At 45.6% G+C, this 20,880-nt stretch overlaps 1 protein-coding gene across 4 annotated transcripts in view; it reads right to left on the reverse strand.

The window, feature by feature from the left end:
- Window positions 1–20,880, reverse strand: part of ntng1b (netrin g1b) — a 76,643-nt gene that overhangs the window by 43,796 nt on the left and 11,967 nt on the right. For 3 of the 4 annotated variants that reach the window (XM_023822321.2, XM_072704317.1, XM_023822320.2), the window contains exon 2: window positions 20,123–20,696. In XM_023822321.2, the coding sequence (XP_023678089.1) occupies window positions 20,123–20,368 (246 nt within the window). In that variant the 5' untranslated portion in view covers window positions 20,369–20,696. Of the gene's footprint in view, window positions 1–4,090; window positions 4,173–20,122; window positions 20,697–20,880 lie in introns of those variants that run through there. The other variant, XM_023822324.2, reaches the window with a different exon arrangement.

Raw genomic sequence — 20,880 nt, forward strand, 5'->3', positions numbered from 1 at the left:
CTCATGGGGGTGCAGGGAAATGCGGTGAAAAGGACAGTCTCCTCCACCGTGAGGTCAGGGTTAATCCCATAATTCTTGCTCCAGCAAGGCCCCCGTCTACCAAAACCTCTCCCAAGTGGAAGTATTGGAGAAGACTGAGGCTATTGCCAGTTTCAGTCACTGGTCCTTGCTCATTCAACACCACCACAAGAGGATTTACCTCCCCCGATCCCTACCCTCCTATGTCAGATAATGCCCTTTGACCCCCACTGCCCCGTACCCCCCCCCAGCTGTCAGTCAAGCCACAGGGATTTGAGCTCCCAGCAGCAAGATGCCCAAGCATAGTCCAGCTAAAGTCCACAGTCGGTTTCTTTGCAAATTGGTGAAGGGGCACGGAGCGGGATTCCAGGGACGATGCTTCTGCCTGCTGCCCCCCTCCCCCCCCGACCTTAGTTACCGTGGCAATATTGAACCATATCGCCGGCTTGATGTGCCTGAAATAGAGATGGCTTAAAGGTGAGCCGGAGAAATACAGCAGAGCGCGGGAGGCTCAGCAGAAATTCAATAGTCCTTTAATGACACTTATGTATGAAAGTGTTTTACTGCAGTGCCCGCCGCCACGCTGACCTGGAGAGTTACGGCGGGGGGGTGGGGTCGTGAGAGACCCCCGCTGCCATCGCCATGGAGAGGGCCGCGTGATTTGTTGGACAGTCGGAGCCTTTGAGAACCGGCCAGGGATACGGGGATCCTCAGTCACGTAAACATAAAACTTATTAACGATATTATACGGCTCTTAGAAGGCATCCGAGAGCCCTGCTGGGATGGCTGGAGATGCGGCTAACGGCAAAGGCCGCAGCGCGATTCCAGTTACAACACATTAGACACAACATAATAGGACCACTGGTGCGCACATTATACTAAAATGGCTGTAGAATTACGCCGGACACCAAATACACTCTGTCCTTTCCTGTACTTTGTCCGTTATTGATTACGGGAGCAGGACACTTCTTAGTGCATGTCCATGGATCAAAGGGACGAAATTCCTCCGTTTTCATATAGAATTATATAAAACCCCAAAGAATCATTCCAGTAAAAAATGAAGTGCACGGTTGTCAGCGTTATCAGATCTGCTAATTATTTTTTATAACCTCACGGCGGGATAAAACAGCTCCTGTTTGTCAGGTGTTTATTATATTACACCTGAACACCTAGCAAACATAATTTTACATACATATGGATCAGAAGCCTTAACATACTCATCAGCAAAGACGGTGTCTCCTCAGACCACCCCCCTCCCTGCAAACCCCGCTGAGGGTAAGTTTGGAGAAACAGAAATGGGGGGAGCGTGCCTGTTTCTATGGCACCTTGATGATCCAGAGCATTTAATGATAATCAGAGGTAGGCACTTGGTATTTCAGGTCATCAAATCAGACTCATTATTTTCTGTGAAACTCAAAAACAGCAACGGGGGAGGGGGGGGAGGGGGCTTCAGTTTGTGTTCAAGCATGATGAAAAAAAAAAGTACTTATACAGGTTATTGCCCTACCTGTTATTGTATCCTTCCAGTTGGATTCTCTGACATTTCCTCATCTATTACCTGTCCTCTGCTTTAATAAAATGACTGCATAAATATTGAATGATCATATATAAATCGCTGCTTTTCCAAGCATAGCTTGCTTATTTTCTGTCTGGGATCCTATTTAGTTTTCTCATCATAACGAAGTCACCTCGAGTGTCTGTCATTGTACAGACACTTTTGTCACTGCCTCGGCGTTTACAGATGACAATCGTCGATGGCCGTGAAATCTCACGGACAATCCGCAGCTGACCCAATGACGACACGCATGGCATGCTGGGGGGGAAAGAGAGATAACCCACGACAAAGGTGGCGATCCAGCACACAGAAAGGCAGCGGAGTACTGCGGGCAGACAGTTATCGCATTGCATGCACGGCCATTCGCGGTGGGTCTGAAATGCGACGGGGGAAATCTGTCCCCCGGGTGACGGTACTGTGAAGTCAAAATGCGCTTTAAGAAGAGGCATAAAAAGCTGGGTTATCGCCTGTTTCCAGGACACCCCCGAAAATGGCATCACCGCAGATTCCGCATTACGCCGGGGCCAGTGACGGGTGTCTCTTCCTGCCTGGATGCAGATTTGTCAGAGCTGTGGAGGCTGGGTGGTCTGGCATGAGGGTTTTGCAGAGGTGAGTGAAATTCAGATGATAACTTTTTCGGTAATTTGATACGGGCAAACCATCTAGACGCCCTCTCCCTCACCTGGACGGAATATAATCATAGAGCTTTTGACTGTCTGCCAAACAGACGGACCTCAGTCACCTTGAATGGAGCTGAAACTCAACCCACTGTGGGTGGGCCACCTCCCCAGCAGGCTTTTGTAATACTAGGTCAATGAGGCTACTAGTTATGAGGAGGTAATGCTTATCTATCACCTCCCATACCAGGAATAAGGGATGCCAGTCCATCGCAAAGCACACACTCACACCGGTAGCATAACCAGGATGCCTTACCATGGGAGTTTGGGTATCGTGGGTGGGCAATGGTATTTGAATTGAATCAAAAGGGGGGGTTCTCTGATGGGCAGTCAACCCATGCTGTGAAAGTGCAACAAGTTGCATCCAACATTATGCACAGTGAGAGCTACGTCTACAAAGGAGATTCTTGCAATGCCATGTAAAATACAAGGAGCAAGAGATTTTTTTGGGTGGGAGTGGTATCATATTTTCTCTCTTATTAGGGGTCCCTTAGCTCATATGGGGATTCTATTAAATCACCAATGATTGGTTAAATTTGTTCTATCTTTATTGGGAGGGCATGTGATCGTTTGGTACTGCCCACATCCCTGTCCACCCACATATAGCCACGCCCCATAGTAACTTATGACCACGCCCCATATCCGCATATGACCACGCCCCATAACCAGGATGCCCCCTGTTCACCCGTAGCCACACCCCTGACTCACACACAATCCCAACTGTCTAAAACTGGCATGTTTTTCACGATGGGAGGAAGTACCAGGAAAACGCAAAGCCATGGGTGGGACCTGAACCCACAACACAAAGTGTCACGTTACCATCACCAGAAGACTAAGAAGCACTGCCATACTTCATGCTGATCAGTGCTGCCCCCCCAACATTAACATTTGAGGTGAATGAGCTGAACAAACAGGTCTGCATTTTAGCAAATTCAAATTACATTTCTATCAAACGGTTCACGCACTGTGTCGGCAGAATGCAAATTCTGCATTTAATGTTCCTGTTAAATCAGATTTTTTTTTTTTTACTTAAATTAAATTTTCCATGGGTTGTTAAGGAATCCACTTTTATCCCGTAAAAGACCATGCTAAATTTACCAGTAATATTAGTAATAAGTTTTTGGTGAAAATCTGTATTGACCGTAATACAAATTAAATGACACACCTGGGAATCTGGCCAGCTACCTGGTTTACATCTGAACCTTAATTAAGGGGGGGACGGAAAGAGAAAACTTTTTAAATTATCAATTAACTGACTCCATTATTTATCATACGCATGTCTGTCCAGTTGGGGCAGATTTAGCACCTTTTAATTATCTCGGGGGGCCACTGACTGACAGACGCGCCATCGGAAATCAATCAAGGCCTCCGCAATTTGAGTTGTATTTTATTGTTGTTTGTTGGCGCACCGAGGCATCTCGAGCTGCAAATTCCAAGATGTTTTTTTTAATCCAACTTCCAAAAGTAACAGCAATAAATAAGTTAAAATATGCCCAAACAAACAGATAAATAAGATTCGAGCGAAGCAACAGGAAAATAATTACAAATTTTAGACTCATAATCAACCATTGCAAGTGAAAATCGACGCCCCCATTTTCCGAAAATGCGAAGTGTACCCCGGCCAGCGTACCACTGCATCCCTGACAGGGGTCCACTGCGCCGGTTCAGCAGGGGATTGAAGCCGGAGTCTGGCATGTAAGTGACAGGCAGATCAGGGCGAAGAAAGCCGCCCCCGTCCCACCCCCACTCTCCGAGCCTCTCCGAGCGAGGGCACAGACTCGCCTTACGCGCTTATCTCGGAGAAAAAGAAGAATGAAAAATAATAATAAAAAAAGCAAACCTTCAATCTCCATGCGCGTCGCTCAAGGGCATTTTGACACAGGGCTGAGACTCATGGCATTGTTGCATCTCTTTTCTTCCCATGAGGCAGGAAAAAAACCTATTTCGCAGTCGAAGAAACGCTTCGTTTCTCTCTCTGTATAAATTTAATCCGAGTAGGAAAAATAGCGTACGGTAGGGCTCATAAAGATGATTTAATGGGCACCGTTAAGCGGAACACTTCGTCGTTTATAGCCCGTAAAAAGTAAACCGGATTTATAGCCAAACATGTATGTTGCACAAAAACGGCTAATAGATTGAGGATATTTTTCCACCAGAGACCTTAAACCTTGCATTTGGTAATCCTAGTGTAATCAGAGGGCACTCACGGCGTTGCCCACGAACCGTTCTTAAACATCTTAATCGGTGACAAGGAACTTTTTAATCAGCTCGACTCCACTCCACAAAAATAAAAGATAAGTGAAGTGGCCCGACTTGGACGACCCGGTGAGATTTACGTAATTAAACGACAGTAAATCTTAAAAACTTTAAGCGCCAGAAAAAAAAAAAACCCTTTGATTTGCCGGTAGGGCGCCCGGTTCTCCGAAGGCGCTTTGGAGACAAATTAGCACAGCAGAGTCTGTCGTGTTTAATGCGAGCAAATCTTTCACGAAGCTTTTATCCAGGGTTTATTTAAAAACCTCTTTATATTGTTTTAAATTGCACAGTTCCCTTCCTAAGTGTGCATATGTATAAATACAATAACATTTTCGTCTGATATCACGATAACTTATAGCCTATCGCAATAACGGTATCAAGCATTTCAGAGTTTGGAGAGAATGTGATCTTAAGAATGTCACCACCGGCACAATACCCTTTAAAATCACTTAGATGAATTCCTTCTGCAGCATATGAAGATCTGAGGATCAGAAAAGAATGCAGTTACGAAGAGTTAATCACTGAAATTCCAAATATATACATTTAAGTATAAAGAGATAACCAGTCATAGGGAGTGAAGAAGCCAATCAGAGTCGAGTATTTACCCAAGCAGTGATGTCTAGACATGTAAATACACAGATCTATGTAGGATAAAACCAGACTTGGGACATTTTTTAATGATAATGAGTCACTCCTCAAATTCCATTTAGCCCCCTACAGGCCTGCACTGAACCTGAACCTGTCTTTGTGGGCAAAGGCCACATGGGCAGCGTGCCAGCCAGCCCAACATCCAATTAAGCAGAACACCTTTTAATCCAGTGAAAAACTGGACAGGGTGGGGGGCGGGAGGGGGCCATCCGCAGCCCACGCGCATCATTGGAGACACTGCCATCCTGCCGCATACCCAAAACGATGCTCGGCTGATTTAAAAAACGTTGACCGCCGATTCACCCGATAGTCACGCCTAAAGGTCGGCCATCTTGTGAGCCCAGGGATGAGGGGATCTCCGAAATCGAGCAGCACGTCGCCGGAGGGAGGCCCTCACACAGACGGGGCGCCGAGGTCTGTGTCTGATTGCTCTGTGGCTGAAATGTTTGCGTCTGCAGACACTCTGGGGATATTAACCTTACAGAGTGCTCTGTCTAGTCATTTTACCTGCTTGCTGTGTGATGCTTCAAGAAAACAGTCTCTGTACCAGCATCAGATATTTGACTCTGTTTTGCTGTCATTTTTATGCAGAATGTCCATGGTGGATAAACAGTATGGACGGATGGAACAATTTTAGTGAAACTGCTCATAAAAAAACAGACTCATTAAAGGAAGCCATTCATGAAACAATGCAAACTAGAGGCTATTACAAACCAAGGATACACAAGAGAGGCTGCTCAGATCCACATCTCTGTCATCACATGTTACAAGGACACACCGAGAGGCTGCTCAGATCCACATCTCTCTGTTATCCCATGTTACAAGGACACACCGAGAGGCTGCTCAGATCCACATCTCTCTGTTATCCCATGTTACAAGGACACACCGAGAGGCTGCTCAGGCCCACATCTCTCTGTTATCCCATGTTGCAAGGACACACCGAGAGGCTGCTCAGATCCACAGCTCTCTGTTATCCCATGTTACAAGGACACACCGAGAGGCTGCTCAGGCCCACATCTCTCTGTTATCCCATGTTGCAAGGACACACCGAGAGGCTGCTCAGATCCACATCTCTCTGTTATCCCATGTTGCAAGGACACAACGAGAGGCTGCTCAGATCCACATCTCTCTGTTATCCCATGTCACATTTCCCCGGGGAATCGATTTCCTGCCATCCTTGTCTGTTTCACCCTGTTCTGACTACCCACACTTCCGTTTCTGCTCTTCGGTTTATTGTCAAATGATTCTCCCTCCCTTTCCTTCCCCCCTTTATCTTTCTTCAGTCCATTTCGTCACAATTTTTCATTAATCCAGCAGGTGGAACTTATTTTATTTATTTGTCTCTTTGTTTACGTGTTTATTTATTTTTGTGGTTCACCACTGATGGCCAGATAGAGATCGATGAGCCCAGAGAGGACACAGAACAGTGGATTTCATGTCATCCCACCTCCTTGACGACGGTGCACCTGTCGTTCTGCCCATCCCTCCCCAACCCCACGTCCCCATCCTTCCCTACGCCAACCCCTCCACAGTGCTCCAAATGAGCACAGCGGTCTACACTAAAAAACCTACAGACATGCAAAGGAGTGTGGGGGGGGGGGGTGCATGGTGGGAGGGGGGTGACATTCAAACTCCCTGACAGGGTTGTGATGCAGCACCCAGACCCCAGCGGCACCCCACCCCCCCTCCACCCCCACCATGCCAGGAACTCACACCTGATTGCTTTGACGTATGGGAACAAGCCGCAATATCCTCTAGCCCCCGGTAGTGGGGGGGGGGGGGGGGGGCGAATAAACAGAATGACTATGGTGACTAAGCAGTAGGCGATGTTGTGAGCTGTGAGACATATTTATGTAATTATGCAGGCTGAGATTTCATATATGCCATTCACATAAACAGCAGAGACATGCAGATACATCATAAATACACTTCAAATTTACAGTCTGTGATGCATGTTATTCATAATGTACTCAGGCAATGAAATGGATATATAGATTGTACCAGTAAAAATACATAGATCTGCACATATAAAATTCTGACATCTGAAATTGTGTGTGTGCGCATGTATGTGTGTGTGTGTGCGTGTGTGTGTGTGTGTGTGTGTGTGCGTATATATACATATATAGGCGTGGGAGGGTCATCGATATCCTGCCATATTCCGGGGGCCCCAGCACTTCACAGAGGCCTTTGAAAGCATAAAATTAAATGTAAAATTGGATGGGGGATGACATTTTGTCAGGGTATACACAGGCACAGGGTATACACAGGCACAGGGTATACCCAGGGTATACCCTAACCCTACACACACACTGAGAATAGTAAACTCCTGTATGGGAATCTGCCTTGCATTCGCATGACAGAATGTGGCTGCATTGCAATAACACACTAAATGACTCTCTGCCCACAGCAACAGATGGGCTCTGTTCCAGGTCAAGAAAAATTAATAAAATATGTCATCTGGAGCCAGAAACTTTGCAGGCCTCCCCTTCCTCAGCCTCAGGATGGAGCGTGTACAGTAATCCGACCCTGCTGAGCATTTAGGAGCTGATTCGGGGCTCTTTGCCCTCCTCAGTTCTGCCCAGAAGGCGTTCCTTCGTCCGCTTTAGCGTCTGGTACGGCTTGCACTTCACACACGGCAAAGGGGTGGGGGGTGACCTCATTGCTCCATATCGACTCTGTCTGAATGGAATGTCAATGGTGTTCTGGAGATCAATTATTCATCTTTAGCTCGGGACAGTGTAAGACCATCAGAACCATTAACGGTGTGTGGTATCATTTAGGCTACAGGCTTCGTGTGTTTGGCAGACAGAGACGTCCATTCTGCACATTTAGCCATGAATTAGCTGGCCAAGACTGAATAATAAAACCTGTATAGTATTACTGAGGAGAAAAAGAGCCTCTATTTCCACTATTTTTGGGGGTTGTTTTGGCCCAGCCAAGCTGACTCCGAGATCAGTGCTGCCTCAGTTGACTAAGGCTTTGGAGATGGGCTGCAAGCAGGATGGTTGTTTGTGGACAGGGAGTGCTGACGCTCGCTACTTCCCAGCAGACTCTGCAGCTCCCAGACAGAAGCCGGCCTTGGCAGAGTCGTGGGGAGGGATTGCCAAGCTGATGGCGCTTGGTTTATTTATTTATTTTATGGAAACGTGAACGCGGGCAGCGGAGCCGCTTGTAATTAGAGGTGCGGTCTAACGATGCCGTGTTTAATGGGTATGCCGCTGTGTAACACGTAATCAGACGGCTGAAATCGGGATACTTGACTTCAATTTGCTTGTACCTTCTGAGGCCTTGAGAAACCGGCTTCCATATGAAATCAACAGTGAGTATCTTATTGATCATCTTGTTTTTATATTAAATTTAACGGCCCTTTGTAGCACTGCCATGGCACACACGACGTCTGTCATATATACAGTATATACATACAGTGGATTCTCAATATAATAATCGGCTTAGGCTAAGAGTCATCAGTTTTTTTTAAAAAAATCCTGAAACAAATCCGTGCAATCATCCTCCTAAAAGAGAAAGTGTTAAAACGTTAAGCCTGCAACTGTGCCGAGTTAAAGGCACAGTATAAACTACGGTGTTATTTAGTTGACGGCATAATAATACATAACAAAGCAGTTTGCTGAGAGCAAGCAAAAAGCCTTCTTTTAAATCTAAATCCAATTACCATTAGGGACTGATAGGGGATATAAAAGTACTCGCTGAATGTTTTATGTACAGCTTAATTAGTTTCATTATGTGAGTCGGGAAACATCACCCACGGTAAATCGTAGCTCGTAATCTTTTCCCCGGTTACGCAAAAGAATGCGAAGAATGCCCAAGACCCACGCGTTATTTAGTCTAGGCAGAGGGCAAAGAAAACCTTAATAATGGACCAAAAATGTAACGAGAAACACTGTCTCTTAATTAGTACGAGTAGGCCGACGTTGTTTATTGAGTCCAGGCAGGTGACTCGTGCAACCCGAGCGCTGTTTAAAACACGGAGCAAATGTGCGAAAAACAATGTCCAAAATTTCTGGAAAAAAACTCAATCAATCCATCCATCCATCCATCCACAAAACCGATTAACGGGGACAGGTCATGGTGAGCTTGGAGCCTGTCCCAGAAAACACAGGACACGAGAGGGGGGAACACCCTGGAAGAGATTCCAATTTAATCAGCATTACAAATCAGAAATATATTTTTAAACTTGGCCAGACAACAGCAGTTTTTGGCAGGCTAATATTTTTTATGTAGGCTAGCTGATGGACGTCTTGGACAGTCAATTCAAGGAAAGTTCATTACAAGCTCACACGTAAATAACAGGAAGCTCTGAGGTGGTAAGGAAATGCTTTACATTGTGTGGTGACCGAGATTACCATGGTACACCACCGCAGAGCTGGTAAAATACATACTAAAAAAACATTATCGCGTCTAATCCGAAGCAGCCCCACGGAGATGTGGCCTAGGGACAGCTGGGTCGCCAGCGCCGTGTTACCGAGGCACAGCAAAATAAAGTAACAGGCCATCTGATCGTCGGCAACACCGAGCCGATCCTGCGCTTGTTTATCCTCCTAGAAAGTAGGAAAACTGCGAAGATCAAACCAGACCTACTAATCTGTGGGGGAAACAGGGGGCCACGATTTTTCTCGGATTATATCAAACCAGACCTATTCATCTGTGGTGGGGTGGGGGTAATTTGTCCCTGCTTCTCCAGATATGACAGAGACTGCATTTAAAGTCTGGTTTACATTAGGGATGCGTTCCCCGAACAGCCAGAGACCCCCGCAGGTATTCGGTAGGACAACGCGCAGTCAGACTGCATCTGCGCTAACTGAGCGGACGTGCGTGCGTCGTTTCCTACCCATTCCAAACCGCACAGAAAGCAAAGCACGCCGCTCTGAGTGTATCGGGTGGGGTGCGGGGGATCTACGTAAACTAATAATACACATAATAAAAAGTGTTGCTCAGGTATGTAGGTATTCTCAGAAACGTGCAATAAAACATTTGCCTTTCCGCGTTGTATAAATGCCTGTTTGGGACAATTCTAAGGGTGCTAAATAAACGCACAATAAAACGCTATGAATATTTTATAAGCAAACACGCATCCAAACAGATTGGGGATTAAACGGGAAGTTATAACCGATCTTTTTTTTTCCTCGAGACTGTCACGTTTAGTTATGAACTACAAGGATGCATTTTTCTTTCTTTTTTTGTTTCCCGATGCTCGACTCCCTCAAACAGTGGCAGTCCCTGTCCTCGTTATAAAGCTTCTGTGTTGATACTCGCGGGGAATCTGAAAGGACAACTTGCAGCTGCGTCGCGGGCAGGGGGGGGATAAAATGCATCTAGGTGTTTTTGGCTCTCTGTGTCCCGCTCCTTCACTAAAGACCAGGCTTTAATCACGCAGGTCACGCCTGACCTCCTCCCGCACCCCCCTCCCCTCGCCCAGGTGCATGATGGGTAGACCTGAGACCCCGAACTCGCCAGATGCACTGTCACTTAGATACTTAGCTGCTCCAGACTCGTTGGCGTCTGTCAGTGGCCCCTGTCTGCTCAGAAACAGGCTGCAGAGAGAGGCTGTGACCCGTGCCGCTGCCCCGTCACCTCTCGGTGCCCCCTGTGACGGAACGGGGAGTCCAGGCTCTCCGGGAAGTCGAGGATGTGCTTTTGGTAACGTACCAGCAATAGAGCGAACCGGGAAAGGCATGCCTGGGGCTCCAGCAATGAGTCAAGTTTGCTGTACAAAATACGCTTCGCATATCTACCTTTATATGTACGTATACATAGTGAAATTTGTTGTTACGGTCTGTCCGCGCTCTCAAACCGATATCCACATGTATATATTACAACAGATCTGACATCATGACAGCTGTAACAATCCACAGCACAATTTATTGGCTAGTAGATGTTAGCTGTTATGCTGGGGCTTCTGGGAATTCTAATGGGGATTAACAGAGGCGCTCTGTAGCTGCCACTCATACCCACGACTTGTTCATTTAAGGATTTAGAATCAAGTGCCTACTGTTAAATGAAGATGCTGCCGGTCACGGTATAGGGGCGGGGCTACATTAGCATTGCATTGCGTGTTGCCATGATCATGTGAGATGATGCTGCTTCCTTAATTAAATTCTGGGAAGGGAGTAAGAGCGCCGGAGATGCAATGCTGCAGTCTTCACGTAGAAGTTTGTCAGAAGACCCCCATAAACTCCATGATCCGCTTTTATTACATGATAGAAGAAGCGAAAAGTATGAAAAGAAATAGACTAAATCCCAGCAGTACCAACAAGTGTCCCGGCTCTGGGTGTGCCCTCCATCAGACAGACCCACTCATCCTGCCTCCAGTGAAGATCATCAGACTGCATCGTATCACTGAATCACCTTTTATTTAATTATGGATTCATGCCCCACTGCAGGGTCTTTATTATCCTTTTTGTCCAGAAGCAGCAGTTAGAACCTTGCTAGCAGGATTTTTTTAAAACAATTTGATACCTAGACTATGTAATGTAAAACGAGAAGACACATGGGCTAGGTGAAATTTAAAAAAAAGGAGGATGAAAGGAGAGAGTTGTAGGCACAGTATAGACTACACAAAACAGGATGCTGCTGCACTCAGACACGACAATAAGCACGATTTTATTCCGGGCATGTTTGCGGGATTACGAGCTTCCCTGCATGAAATCCGCTCCCCTTTTATGAATATAATATACGTTATTCATTTCTCTCTCTAGGCAGTCGCTTGGAAACGTTTGGTCCCCATCTTTTATTCCGAAAAGCACGTCCTAGGCCTTTGACCTCGTATACCGCGACTGAAATAGTTTGGAAACAGCGCAATATCCTGGGGAATATAGCCCAGTCACACGGGCCACGTTAAACCCGATATGGGCGCGGAGGGAGGGGCTGACCGGGTGGGTGTAGCGATCGATAACGCGGACCTTTCCCTTCATATCTGAGCCCAGCCTGTCAACCCCGTTGAAGACCCGCTGTTGTGACGTTTTCCCGAAAGCGTCAAAGGCTAGAGCGACACCGGCTGGGGACGCAGTTCTGTCTGCTGACTCCCGGCAGAAAAGAGAGGAGGAACGCGATCTAAGGTTTCGGTCTTACCGTCCCCGATAGGTGAAACAGGAAATCCAAGTGTGTGGGACACTGCCATTCCTGCACGCCTTGCAGACGTGATCCGAGCCCAATACCTTACTGTGGCAGCATGATCCTCAAACGAAAAATAAGGAATGAATAAATAAGACATTAATCCGTAATTTACATTACAATTTGTTTCGTCACCAGTTGGGAAAAATGTAATTTTGGTAATTTACAGTTAACCTATAATACGAGATAATGGACCTGTGTATTTAAAAGGGAAAACGAAATCCCTAAAATCGTGGTCAAAGAAAACGTCAGACATAACGTCACTCATTCCCAGCAACAATAAAGCACAATTCTCTAAAACTACTCAGAATTGCAAACTTCTATTAACGTTTTTTCCCTTCATAATTTACGACCAAGATAATTCTGCTGTAATGCTTGTCAATATTATGGCAATTTCTAGAGAGGCTTAGGCGGCGCGCTTATCTGTTTCCCGAATAAGCTCCCCTAGTACCACATGGTGCCTTTGCTCTCGGCTTTAGCTTTCATCCATTCTCCGGGAGCAGAGCAAAGTTCAAAAGAATTACAATAATCTACAGACTTATAGCTCACAGACAGCAGCATTAAGAGGCGTTTGTACTCCGGCTCCTTGGCAGTTTTGCAACGGAGTCTTCAGATTTGGAGAGCGGGGCTATTCTGTTATAATGCTGGCTCTAAAGAAATGAACTCCACTCCAAACGTCTCAAGATTAACAGCTGAGAGCTGGAAAGACTTCCCGTGTCACTAGGGCCATCTCCGTATTGCCGTCACCCGCTAACAAGGTAATTCTGTCCAGCAGGGTATCATTCATCATTCTCACGAATTACAGTATACAGATGTTTACCCGAGAAGCGATTGAAATCAGACAAGTACCCGTCAAGTGCCTCCGGATCGGTGATGACAAAATGGTAGGTAAATGATCTCAAAATAAGCGCCGAAACAGGAGATGACAAGACCCTTCATCTTCTTGATTGCTGTTATTTAAAATCTGATTTCCGTGCCATGCGGAATATGTAGATGAATTATAGAAATAAAATCATATTTTCGACGCTGGACTGTTTGTGACGATTCGACGGCATATATATAACCTCATTTTAAAATTATGTCTCTTTAAAGAAATAACTTCATTTACATCCTCAAAGCCACGGAAATGATCGAGTTAAAGCAAATAATAGCCAGAGTTCTCTGATTATCTCATCTGTCTTGACGTTAATATGCGGCGGGGCTGTTCAGTAATTTAAAAAATTCTCTATCCCAGCCAGTAAGAGCCGAACTAGAAGCTAACGGGAAATAGCCGTACAGTACGCCGCTTGGCATTATTACACCAAAGCCAAGCCAAATTAAAAACTCAATGAGACTAAGAAAGAGCCAGCTGAGTAATGCAAGGCGCGGCCTCTGCTTTAATATAGGAAACCCTCGCTTTATTTGACTAAAAATACAGTAATTTGTACAACAATAATGGAAAGCTCAATATTTTATTACATTTTTGATATGGATTAATGTTTATCGTATATTTCTTGTATTATTTTACTGACTTTTTCCACTGACTTAAAATGTTAAATATGCCATTGAAAGATGTATGCATGCAATCAGCCAGGTTCTCTTTATATAATCATTACTGATTATCTAAGATAATAAAAATGTATCCTTAGGGGACAAATGACTGAAAACTTGACTTAAATCTGCAAAAACATTTTTATTCCTCAACCCAGCTCCCGGTGTACAGATTTTGACCGTACTTCCTGCCAGGACGGAGCTGGCTTCCATTGATTTAACAAATTCCTGCTTTCTCAGAGGCATCTAAGCTTAAGACTGAAAGTCTAAAAACCAGTCTCAAGGAAGGAAGTCAAGTAATCAATGACTGAACATTAGACGTGCTACGCTGACACCTTCATTCCCAACACGTCGGATCTTGTTACATTCTGATGGATTCCGTAACCCCGCCCCTTTGCCAGACCCCACCGTCTGCTCTGAAGGCGATCTCCGCCTTAAATGATGGTTTGACTAACGAGCAAACCAGCCCCGCAATCACAATAGCTCTCCTTTATTACACTAGCCAAGAACGATCTAAAATACCGAAAGCCCTAATGTTGCATAGATTGCGACAGTGCACCAGTAGGGCGTCAAAGCATGATCGCTGCAAGGGACGATGTGTCCATGTGGGTGATGAGTTCTCCCCTTACCCCCACTCTGCCCAAGAATAACCCAGCAAACATCCCACTGATTTTTCCACAGGAGCACAGTGTCTACAAGAGGGGGCACCGACACACTTGCTTCCCCGGTTCCTCGCAAGCCTGACTGCGGGTCCTGTAGCCCACTCACCCTGTCCCGGGAACCCCCCCCCCCCCGGCCCGTGTTGTCCTCCGTTATCTCGCTCAGCTCTTCTGCTGATGCTGTCGCTGGCAACGAGTGTCAATGAGCTAGAATCCCCCCTTCCTTAAAGAGCACAGACTTCCTACTACAAAATACCTCGCCTCAGTAACAGAATTGTATAAACACACAGATTTATTTTATTTTTCAGATGGTTTAGATTCGCTCTGCAGTATTGAACTGACAGGTGCATTTTCATTCAGAAACTGACATCATTATCTATCTATCTATCTATCTATCTATCTATCTATCTGTCCGTCCGTCCGTCCGTCCGTCTGTCTGTCTCCAATCAAAACGTGTGTTGTGAAAGTGGAGTGTTTTGCATCACTTTAGCAAAATCATTCAAAATCATCAAGAAGATGGTATTTTCCATCCTTTTACACAGAAGGGCCAATGCCCCAGCCTCGCTTTACCTTTAGCGTGGTCAAGCAGCCCGCTCCGTTGCACAGAGATTGCAACACGCAGTTTCAGAGGCTGTTAAGCCGTGTCAGTAATGATTATAACACTCTTATGTTGGGGGGGGGTATGGTTCCACACCGGTGTCTCCTGAGAATCAGTGGCGTTTCTGTTCTGTACTCCGTCCCAAACAATGCTTGGGCCTTGCTGACGGCCGAAAACAGACTCCAGGAGTGGAACGTCCTAATGAGCGAAATGCGACGCGAGTCACGCTAATTTGTCATCGAGTTAATTACACAGAAGGCTTAAGGGAAAAAAAGAGCTGCCCATTAAATGGGGAATGCGAGGTAACTCCAGCGATCACTAATTAAAATATTATTAAAATTGCAGTGATATTGCACGCACGTATCTCTACAACAGCTTCATATGCATACAAAATCCAAAAGGCTACATCGCTGCAATAAATAAATTAAATTTATGGCAAATTTTTAGTTCTGCTGTAGTTCTAGGACATGTTCTGGGGGGGGGGGGGTTATCTCCATTTTTATTGCCTGCTCCACCTTCTTAATTAACGTGCTCTAAAAAGAAAATGAACCAAAAAAATGCATATTATGCAACGAGTGTATAATCTTAACATTATTTAAGGCTAAAACAAAATGTTGTTTTTGGGTGCCGGTCTACATGCTTTCGGACTTCCTCTCTTAATGCTACAGCTAAAAATAATGAGAAGGTTAATTCCCGGTTGCAGAAAACCTGTTCTACTCATTTTATTCTGGGCTGTTTTTGTGTTTCCAGGACATCGCATCTACACCTTTATGGGAGCGGGAGAACTGAGCCGCATGGTCCATGGAGGGTTATGAAAAAAACATGGCGGATTTTTAAGTTAATAAATGGAGGTGCTGTGGTTTTTGAATGGACGTTTTGCTTTTTTTTGGTAGTGTTCTCTCTATTCTATCTGGAAAAAGAGGAAGCAAAGACAGAAAACTGGGAGGAGAGAAAGATGAGAGGACGGTTGCATAATCTCGGAGTATTCATCTGTGTTGACTGAAACACAAGGTATTGGAAGACACTTTGCTTTGGTGATCCCCAATGGGTATGAATACACATCTTTGTCTCAGACTTTCTATCCCACCACCTTTCTTGGTTGGGGAAGCAGACATGAATGACACAGCAGCTTACAGAAGCTAAAACAGGGATTGTCTTTAAGCTCCCGAGCCCACAAACTCCCCAGTCGACTCCACACTATACTACGTGCACAGTTTTCCAACTGTACTTTTTTAAAAAGTTACCGAGTGACCATGAACACACAGAATTATTCATGTGCACGGGGCTGCGGTTGCGTTGGACTTCTCTCTTTTCAAGTCTGACTATAATGGCCAGAAATATTATTAAATCACAACCAATCAATGAGTGCATGGATGAATTGTACTTCTATGCATGATAATTGGGAAGGTGCCCATGGACTCCCTGACAAAAACCACTCAGACATCTCTTCATCTCTCCTTCATGTTAACTAATAATTTTATTTGTCCAATAATGTCTGTCCATCCATCCATCCATCTTCCTGCCACTTATCCGGCCCTACATTACAAGCATCCCTCGACCCCAGGCAGCACAGGGCAGGACAGACCCTGGCATGGGCCGTTATAATTAAAAAATATGAATAATTTCTAAACCACTTTATGCGAAATTCTGAAAACTTGTCTCATATTAAAGACAGATTTATTATCTTGATAAAAGTAAATTTACCTCAGATTCATTCCTGTCATGGAAACATTAATTTTGAATAATCAAATGGCAGTGTATTATTTAGTATATTTAATTATTAATAATAAAAATTAACATAATAATTTGAATGACCGGACAGAGCACAGGCTTTGCTATGAACACCTTATCTCCACATACCTGGGAGATTAGATCTCATTCTCGTCTAAGCTGTCAATAAAAACACTCCGTGTGCGAATGCCATTGTTCACAGGAAGTCCAGGGAACTGTCTGTGTTTGATCTCCAGTTCTGATAGCATCGGTATTGATTCAAAGTTGCCAAGGTACTGCACGGGTCAGATGGAGCACAGCGTTGTGTTTCTGAGCTGCTCGTCAGTGGAAGTTAGACAGTATGCATCACGTGCAGATATCCTCTGCTTTTGCTTCACAGGTTTGACCTGGGTGCAGAGAACCTCAGGCCAAGAGGTGTAGGACTCTGGGAACCATATTGTCCTTTTAGGAATTATTCCTACTGAATTTCCTGCACCATCACAACCTTTCTGCATTTTCTCCATCTTCTGCAGTTCTTGTGATGGATGATCGGGAGATACAATATAACAAGAGAAGTAGGAATCTACCATGTGATCAGTCGTCCAGTCTTCTTTGCTATTAGTCACTCTAGGATACCTGCCTTGAACATTCTGGTGGCAACACAACAGATCAGCATGAGTTTGCAGTGGTTATAAGTAACGTAGGTGTGGTAAGAGGTCTTCTTACATGTCATTGGTTGCCAGTGAAGATGGTTGTAAGGGCACAGGTGGCTTTTTTTGGGCGCTTTTGTCGGGTTGGACTCTTCGGTTCTCCTGCACATAATCGCTGTCATTTTACTGAGTGCCAGCAGAACAACGGCCCCAACCAGAACACAGGTTAAGCACTATTACAATATTGTCACTATCTGTAAACGCAGACAGTTCTAAATAAACCGTTTTTTGCTTGTTTTAAAATGTAAACGCGCTTTATCATAGCCAGACAGACTGAGGTCTGGAACTGGGAAAAAATCCGAGACCTATTTGAACAGCCGTGTTTGAACTGGATCTATGAAAAGCAATACTTTTCATTCATTCAGTGGAACAGGTTATTTTAGATGGCAGGCACTACTTCCAGAGACCAAATTCTCAGTAGCCCGATAAGCAGATTCTGTTGATAGGTGGCTCCTTCATGAAAAACAGAACCCTTGTGCTACTTGCCAACTCATGCTAGATTGCAGTTTTTCCGCTGAATAGCAGGCCACTCTTGAAAAGTCTATGGCAGTGGGCTCCTTCTGCCAGAGCGTGCTTAGAGTCACGAGCTCCATGTGCGAACCTCGTGCCCGTTGAACCTTCCTTAAAATACCAGGCCCCACGGTGGGCCGTAATTGCCAGTCCCTCCGACTCCGTGCCCTATAATTACTCAGGCAAGTGCGGCAGATGACAAATTGGGGGGAGAATCTAATATCGCCGAGGTCGCGGCGCTGGCGTTAACGTTTCTGGGGATCACGCCGCTGGGGGGGAGGACTGCCTGCCAAAGGTTGATTGCAAACAGAGGTTGTGCATTTTTAATTTAATTCTCAAGCAAAAGCTACCAAGTGTGAATGCAGCAAAGGTGGCTTGTATTTATGTGACTGAACCTTTCAATTTTAGATAAGCTGACCTGTTACAATATGTGCACAATAACAGGCCTATTGTAGGAATACATCACTAATAACTTTACATTATAATAAATAAATGCCACAAAAAAGGGAAGTTAAAGGAATATTACATGGCTTTTTGGTTCAAATTCATGCAAGCCATTTTATCTTGTGCGCCACAATTTGGTAAAAGTGCAAAATTCTGTAGATAGAAATGAAAGATACATTTTTTTGTTTTTTGTTTGAAAGTATCTGTTGGTGAGAAACTGCCCAACGGAGGCCACTCATTGGTTGCCCGAAAACCAATCACGGGACTGAGAAGGAGACCCAGCACTAAATGCCATTCCTGATTCCACTAGTGGCATATTCACAACAACAAAATAACATTTCAATTTGTTCATGCACTGACAGCCTCAGCAGTAAAACAGTATGTAAATACAAATTACTGCATAATAACAAGCTCGGAACACTGACTATAAAAAAGGCTTTTGCTACAGTTTACAAGAAAGCCTGCATATATTATCTCCCTGGCAGCCAATCAGAGTCTGCATTAAGCAGAACAGCCTGTTGCCCATGGCAGATGCGCTAAGCAGCCGCATTTGGTCCTGTCAGGATGACTGTGGTAAAACACACAACAGTCATTTCGTACCCAACTCGGCGGAGACGGAAATCGGTTTTCCCCCTTACTAAATGGGGGCCGGCACCCCTGGATTGCTGAATGGAAACACCCTCCAGGATTCACTCAGTAGGTCTGCTTCCGGAAACGCCCGTTATCCCCTTCTCAGCCGGAGGATTTTATCAGACAGCGATGGCATTTTCAAAGTGCTTTTGAGATTAGAATAAATTACCCATTGAGTAAAGCATATCAATCCTTAACAAACTCAGCGGGATCCCTTTCAGCCCCAAAGAGCCCAGACGACTGGGTACCCTGTCACTGACGATAGTTTCATCTCAGTGAATATTGTCCTGACAGCTTCTAACCAGCTGAAATTTTAAACTATTTCTTTTTAAACCTCTCATCCAAAAGATTTCTTGAACATTTGAAAGCACCTTCAGTGGGAGAGAACCTTTCTCAGAACAGCCCTGGAAGAGACAAAAACTCATCTTCATTATTGCTTAGTAACTTGAAAACAGGTGATCATTATTATTATTATTATTATTATTAATAATAATGATATTTTATTTACAAGGTCTCTATACAATGGTGACTTCTCGCCGTAGTGCACGCTCGACATCAAAGCTCTTTGAAAAACACCACATAACAGCATTGCATGCTTATTATGGGATGTTGACTGCAAATTACCACAAATGTGGGACCCTAGGAGGTGGCGCTGATGGATCTGTACGTGCCCTTCCAGGAAAATCTATACTTAATAAGGACTCAGAATTAATCAGCACCACACTTTTACATTTTTTTTTCCCGGGGAAAAGCAGAGGCCTTTAAAGAAAAACAATATTCTATTCAGAATGGAATATCAACACAGAAAATGAGTCCAGCGGGAGGTAAAATGTTTGTATACTTAACAAATAAAAAAGCATGGGCGAGTCGTACGGTTTTACGGACAGCGGGAGTCAAACAGGCACTTGGCATGTGTCAGTGGAGGTGACTCAGTGTGTTTGTGTGTGTGTGTGTGTGTGTGTGTGCTACAGCTGAACAGACGCGGCTCAGGGTTGGATGGAACCCGACGGCGTGCGACCAGAAGGGGGCGCCGAAGTGCTGAAACTCACCAGCGCGCAGTACGTCTCTGGCGGGTCGCCGCACGTGATGTTGGGCGGGTCCACGGCCACCTTGACGTACTTGGTCATGTCGGTGGCTTCCGGCTGGCACGCCATGTAATCCCAGCTCAGGCCGTCTTCCGTGTAGACCTGCGACTTGCACACGTCGTAGTGCCCCCATGCTGACGGGTAGTGCTGCATGGCGTGACCCACGCCCGCCCACACGGCCTGCAGGGCCAGCAGCACGGCTGCGCACATGGCAGCCGCCTTCCCGCGTTTCCTGTCCGGTGGCTCAGTGGGCGTGTCGTTGGGGGAGGGGGAGGGGGGGTCGCCAGTCAAGCGGACAGACACGAGCGGAGCACGCAAATTTTATAGAATCCAGCCGGTGTTGAGGGGAGATCCCTGCAGCCACGCCTGCATGCCAACTTCCCAGTAAGGCTCCCCAGCAGCCCGCCAGTAGGGGGCGATCACCTACGGCAGCGGGTAGCAGGTCCTTGAGGCGGACTCCGAACGCGCTGTCGATGAATAAACCGCGGCTTCAGGTTTGTTGGCGGTCGGTCATTGTTCTTCCGCCCCCGCCTGCCTTCTGAAACGAAAGGAAATGGGAGCAAAAAAATAAATAAATAAGCAAACATCTTGCGGTGAGATCGGAAAATTAGCAGGCGGCGAGATCGCGGAAGGTCTTTCGCCCGCGTGTCAGGGTGGTGTTCCGTGTACGTCCGGTCCCCATCAGGGGAAAACTTGATCCTCACGCCACCCCCCCGCCCCAC

The sequence above is a fragment of the Paramormyrops kingsleyae genome, chromosome 21 (genome assembly GCF_048594095.1).
Source record: "Paramormyrops kingsleyae isolate MSU_618 chromosome 21, PKINGS_0.4, whole genome shotgun sequence".
NCBI lineage: Eukaryota > Metazoa > Chordata > Actinopteri > Osteoglossiformes > Mormyridae > Paramormyrops > Paramormyrops kingsleyae.